Source organism: Jaculus jaculus, chromosome 8 (genome assembly GCF_020740685.1).
Source record: "Jaculus jaculus isolate mJacJac1 chromosome 8, mJacJac1.mat.Y.cur, whole genome shotgun sequence".
In the NCBI taxonomy this organism is placed as follows: domain Eukaryota; kingdom Metazoa; phylum Chordata; class Mammalia; order Rodentia; family Dipodidae; genus Jaculus; species Jaculus jaculus.
In genome coordinates this window covers 126,696,493-126,702,428 of record NC_059109.1, presented here as the reverse complement: position 1 = coordinate 126,702,428, position 5,936 = coordinate 126,696,493, and the positions used below count along the sequence as shown (strand labels likewise).

Below are 5,936 nucleotides of genomic sequence, written 5' to 3'. Positions count from 1 at the left end.
TGGCTTGGTACAAATTTAGGAGCCAGGGGGTGAGGAGTCAGAAGAAGAGACTACTGGGATCCAAAGATTTACAGATTATACACAGAAACTTCCCAGTTCTAGAAAAGAGCAGGGAGCCACGTGTGCTGGTGGCTGCCCATTAACACAAACACTTGGGAAGCTGAGACAGGAGGACCACGAGTTCGAGGCTAGCTGGGCTACATAGTGAGACCCTGTCTCAAAAAGATTTGGGAGGGGGCCCCTGGAGAGATGGCGTAACGATTAAGGCGCTTGCCTGCAAAGCCTAAGGACCCAGGTTCAATTCCCCAGAACCTACACAAGCCAGATGCACAGGTGATGCATTTGTCTAGAATTCATTTGCAGTGGCTAGAGGAGGCACTGGCGAGTCCATTCTCTCCTCTCTCAAATAATAAATAAATAAATACTTAAAAAATTTTTTTTAAAGATTTTCGGAACAGAAAAATCCTAGTATAAAAGAGTACAACGTCCCAAAGAGTTTTTTCCTTGAGAGGTGCCCATGTTCTTAGGCAATAGCTCAAAACCACTAGACTTCCTTGACCGTCACTGGGAGACTCCTAGAGAGAAACAAGCAGAAGCTGACCGAGAGTTGCCGAGCGTTTACGGAGATAGCCGAAGAGCTGTGAGGGGTGGGCGGACCCCGCCACCGGAGAGGCGGAACTACTATTGCAGGGCGGAAGTGTCCGAGAGGGAGGCGTGCAGTGACGGACGAGGTCCGGAGACTTCCGGGGCGCGCGGAAGAACCCGGAAGTGCATCGGCGCCGGCATGGCGGACGCCGCGGAGGAGCCGGCGCCCGAGGCGGAGGCGCTGGCGGCGGCGCGGGAGCGGAACCGCCGCTACCTGAGCGGCTTGGAGCTGCTGAAGCAGGGCGCCGAGGCGCGCGTCTTCCGCGGCTGCTTCCTGGGCCGCGCGGCCGTGGTGAAGCACCGCTTCCCCAAGGGCTACCGGCACCCGGCGCTGGAGGCGCGGCTCAGCCGGCGGAGGACGGTGCAGGAGGCGCGCGCGCTGCTCCGCTGCCGCCGCATAGGTGAGGCGGGTCCCGGCACCCCAGGCCCGCGGCCCGGGAGGAGGCGGGTGGAGGGTTCCCCGTGCTCCGCGCCCCGGGTTTGCCTTCTTCCTCTGTGCGCACGCGGGCCATCCTTTCCATTTCTCTGGTTAATTTTTTGAGTCACGTGGTCTTGCCCTGGTTCTCAGCGTTGGACGTGTTAGGCTCCCGGAGCCTCAGTTTCTCCTTTTGTGCCGTCAGATTTCCATCATCTCTTCATTCGTGAGTTTTAAGAAGTAGGTGTAGGGCTAGAGAGATGGTTCAGTGGTTAAGGCGCTTGCCTGCGAAGCCTGTGGACCCAGGTTCGACTCCCCAGTACCCACTTGAGCCAGCCGCACAAGGTGATGCATGCGTCTGCAGTTCGTTTTCAGTGGCTGGAGGCCCTGTCACGCCCATTTTACTTTCTCTTATTTAATAAACATTTAAAAGAATACCAAGAAGAAAAATAAAAGAAGTGTAATGACAGATACATGTCCTGGAGCCTGGGTTCAGAAAGTAATTCCACGGCTTGGATTTGTTGCGAGTTGTTTAGCCTCTCTGCCTCAGTTTCCTCATCTGTAACGGGAAGTCGTAATAGAGGTGACCATCTCAGGGATGTTGTGACCATTGGATAAGGACCTGGCATAGCATTCATTCATCATCCGACTTCACTGTCAGTTATTGATTTATTTTTTTATTTTTCTTTAAAACATCATTGTGGGGCTGGGAAAATGGCTCAGCAGTTGAATATGCTCGCTTGCAAAGCCTGCCAATTTGGGTTCGATTCCCAGGACCCACGTAAAGCCAGATGTAAAAAGTGGTGTGCATGCATCTGCCATTCGATTGCAGGGGCACGGACCACTGGCACACTCCCTAACCCCATGCTCGTGCAAATAAACAAATACATTTTCTATAAAAAAAGCACATGCATTGCCACCAGAAACCTTGTCTGCATGAGAAACCAAGACGGTAACTTGCTCAAGGTTACATAACTACTAAACTAAGTAGCCCACCCTCCTACTCCGAAGCCTAGCTTTTGCTTTTACACGTACTGCCTTTAAAAAAAATTATTATTGCCAGGCGTGGTGGTGAATGTCTTTAATCCCAGCACCTGGGAGGCAGAGATAGGAGGATCGCCGTGAGTTCGAGGCCACCTTAAGACTACATAGTGAATACCAGGTCAGCCTGCACTAGACTGAGACCCTACCTCAAAAAAAAAAAAAAAAAAATATATATATATATATATATAGGCTGGAGAGATGACTTAGCAGTTTAAGTTCTTTCCTGTGAAGCCTAAGGACCCCTGCTCGAGGCTCCATTCCCCAGGACCCACGTTAGCCAGATGCACAAGGGGGCACACGCGTCTGGAGTTCGTTTGCAGTGGCTGGAAGCCCTGGCGCACCCATTCTCTCCCTCCCCGCCCCTCTCTGTCACTGTCAAATAAATAAATAAAAATGAACAAAAAATTGTTTATAAAAATATATATTTATTTTTTATTGTTATTATTAGTGTATTTTAGGCATCTTCTGTGCAGCAGGGCATTGTTTGGTGCTGGGACATCTGGAGCAAGTAGGCGCGTGACTGCCCTTGCAGAGAGTTGATGAAAACATGAACATTTCTGTGTTGTTTTTTCTGCTTTTACCATCTTAAGTTTCCCAAGCAAGGATAGTGCTTCCTGGTTTACTGCTGGATCTCCACTGACATGTCTCCAGTTTCTAGAATAAAGTGTCCTGAACATTGTTGCCCTTCAGTAGATGCACTTTGTGAGTTAAGTGGAGGTGGTGTTCCCGTGTTATAACAACAGCTGAAGCCAAAGCATAGAGAAGCCAATGTAACCTAAGGTTTCACAACCAGCAAGGAGCTGGGGTTGAACCCTTTCTGTCCTGGAGCAAAGGCGAGTCTTTAAGATATGTACTACCTAGCCTCCCACTGTGTCCTTGTCAGACAAACTGCTCTGATTGGGCGATGATTCCTCTGGCTATTTTGTTTTTTTAGGGGGTGACAGTGAAGTCCAGTCATAAAGGGTGATTTGACAGAGGCACAGGGTGGCACATGCATTTGGAGTTCCTTTGCATTGGCTGGAGGCCCTGGTGCACCCATTCTCTCTGTCTGCCTCTTCTCCCTTTCATTCATTTGTTCATAGATAAATAAAATATGTACCTAAAGAGTGACTTGAGAAAGGAGCAAGCCTTGCCACCTCCAAACTTAGCGATGGGTGGTCCCAGGCTGTAGTCTTGTAGGGGAAACTTCAAGATACATTCCTCAATCTTTTCCTGAATTAAGTAGATTTAGCCTGAAAATCTGGCTCATCCTTTGAAAGGCAATTTAAGCTTATCTTTACAAAGACGACTTGAGCTCACTAACCACTTGTGTTGATTGCAGGGATAGCTGCCCCAGTTGTCTTTTTTGTGGACTATGCTTCTAACTGTTTATATATGGAAGAAATCGAAAACTCAGTGACTGTTCGAGATTATATTCAATCCACCATGGAGACTGAAAAGAATCCCCAAAGCCTCTTAGGTTTAGCCAAGAAAATTGGGCAGGTTTTGGCCAGGATGCACGACGAGGACCTCATCCATGGGGACCTCACCACCTCCAACATGCTCCTGAGACCCCCTCTGGAACAGCTGAACATCGTGCTCATAGACTTTGGGCTGAGTTTCATTTCAGGACTGCCGGAAGATAAAGGAGTAGACCTCTACGTCCTGGAGAAAGCTTTCCTCAGCACCCACCCCAACACCGAGACTGTCTTTGAAGCCTTCCTGAAGAGCTACTCTGCCGCCTCCAAAAAGTCCAGGCCGGTGCTAAATAAACTAGACGAAGTGCGTCTGAGAGGGCGAAAGAGGTCCATGGTTGGGTAGAAGAGAGTGAGTGTGCCATAACCACACCCTGGGAAGCTGTTGTTTTCCAAAGTAAATGTGGAGAAATGCTGTGAACAAGGTTGGCCCTCAATAAAGCCATCGGGACATGGTACGTGGTCTGTGGTCCTGCCGCCGAGTGTCATCACTCCCTGCAGCTCACGCTCTCAAGTGCTCACTGTGCACTAGACCTGCTCCAGGCAGACGGGTCTTTCTCCCACAGGCCTGCTGTGCGGGGGGTGGTGAGCCGAGGGCCTTGTTCTCTTTACTCTGGCGAGTCAAAGGCTGGGTCTGTTTGGGGTGGCATGTCTTTATCCACCTCTAGTCTGGTGGTGGGGGTTGTGGTGATGTGCATGAAACGCTCTACTTGAAGCCAGTTCAGTGGGATAGACTCAGCTTTTTTTTTTTTTTTTTCCTACTCCTAAGGTAGAGCTCACTGTAGCCCAGGCTGACCTGGAATGTACTGTGTCATCTCAGGATGGCCTCATACTCATAGCAATTCTTTTACCTCAGCCTTCTGAGTAAAGGCATTGAAGGCCTGAGCCACTCCAGCTAGACCCAACATTTTTATTTTTAATTACTTTTTTATTGACAACTTCCATACTTACAGACAATAAACCATGATAATTCCTTTCCCTCCCCTACTTTCCTCTTCACAAACCCACTCTCCATCACATCCCCTCCCTCTCTCCATTAGTCTCTTTTATTTTGGTGTCGTCATCTTTTCCTCCTATTATGAGGGTCTTGTGAAAGGAGTGCTAGGCACTGCAAGGTTATAAATATCGAGGCCAATTTCTGTCTGGTTGATTGCATTGTAAGCAGTCCTACCCTTTCTTTGGCTCTTATATTCTTTCTGTCCCCTCTTCTGCAATGGACCCTGAGCCTTGGAAAGTGTGATTGACATGTTTCAGTGCTGAGCACTCCTGTCACTTCTCAGCACTGTGGTATCTTTTGGGGTTATTCTAGTGGTCCACCGCCATCCGAAAAGAAGATTCTCTAACCAAACAGTGGCAAGGAGAAACTGGTTGTTACACCCATAAGCCCACCCCCAACAATATACTCCCTCCAGGTGGTGTTAATTCTCAAATCTCCATCAGCTGGGAATCTAGCATTCCGAACACCTATGTTTAGGGGAGACACCTGAATCACAAACTACCACATTCCACCCCTGGCCCCCATAAACTGACATCCATACATGACGTAAAATAGTAATACACTCAGTTCAACTTTAAAAGTCCCCATAGTTTTTATCCTAATGATGTTTAGACATCTCCATACTCCAAGATCTTTTAACTGAGCCATAATACCAAAAAATCCCCACCCAAAAAACCCATAATGGCACAGGATAAACATTCACCCTGAAAAAGATGGCATTGGGCATAGCAAAGACATACTCAACCAATATAAGATTTGAAACAACCAGGGAAAATAGCCAACTCTGTAGCACCAAGTCCAACAACTCTAGCCAGTGACAAATCTCCAAGTCCAGTATTCAGCAACAAGTCTCTGGAGTTCCAATTCTACCCCTCCTGCTAGGCTACTCACAGTCCTGAAACACTTCATCGGGGCCACCAGCTTTCCTTAGCAGCCATCTCGTGGTCCCGGCATCTCCACTGGGTCTCAACTGCAATCCACGGTTCATCCTTATGGCCCCATGGGGTCTCCATGCAGGCATCCAGCAAACCTGCTTCATACTGCCCATGGCCACTTCCAAAACACAAGGCTGTGTTGCAAACTCAATGACCCTCTCCTGCATTTCTTACACTCCACAATTCAAGGTAGGGTGCCAATTTGTTAATCCAGGGGGAGTAAAGCAGACTTTGAAGAAGAGGATACTTTGAGCACTCAAGTCCCTTCAAAAAAGTCTACATTCTTCCTGTTTCCCTAGTGCAGGTCAGCTGGCCCAATCTCAAAGGTTTTAATCTCTCAATTTCAGCTGAATGGGCAGCAATTCACCCAAAGATTTCATTTTTTCTGTGCCATATCCCTCTGCTCATACCAGTTAATTTCTATGCAAAGCAACCCTTCTCAGGAC

The 5,936-nt window shown here is 48.4% G+C and overlaps 1 protein-coding gene across 1 annotated transcript; it reads left to right on the top strand.

Annotated features, from left to right (window-relative positions):
* Positions 1–784: 784 nt before the first annotated feature.
* Tp53rk (TP53 regulating kinase) lies at positions 785–4,016 on the top strand. The gene is made up of 2 exons (XM_004663887.2): positions 785–1,046; positions 3,426–4,016. The coding sequence occupies exons 1-2, from the start codon at positions 785–787 to the stop codon at positions 3,902–3,904; spliced, it is 741 nt and encodes a 246-aa protein (XP_004663944.2). The 3' UTR covers positions 3,905–4,016.
* Positions 4,017–5,936: the final 1,920 nt, after the last annotated feature.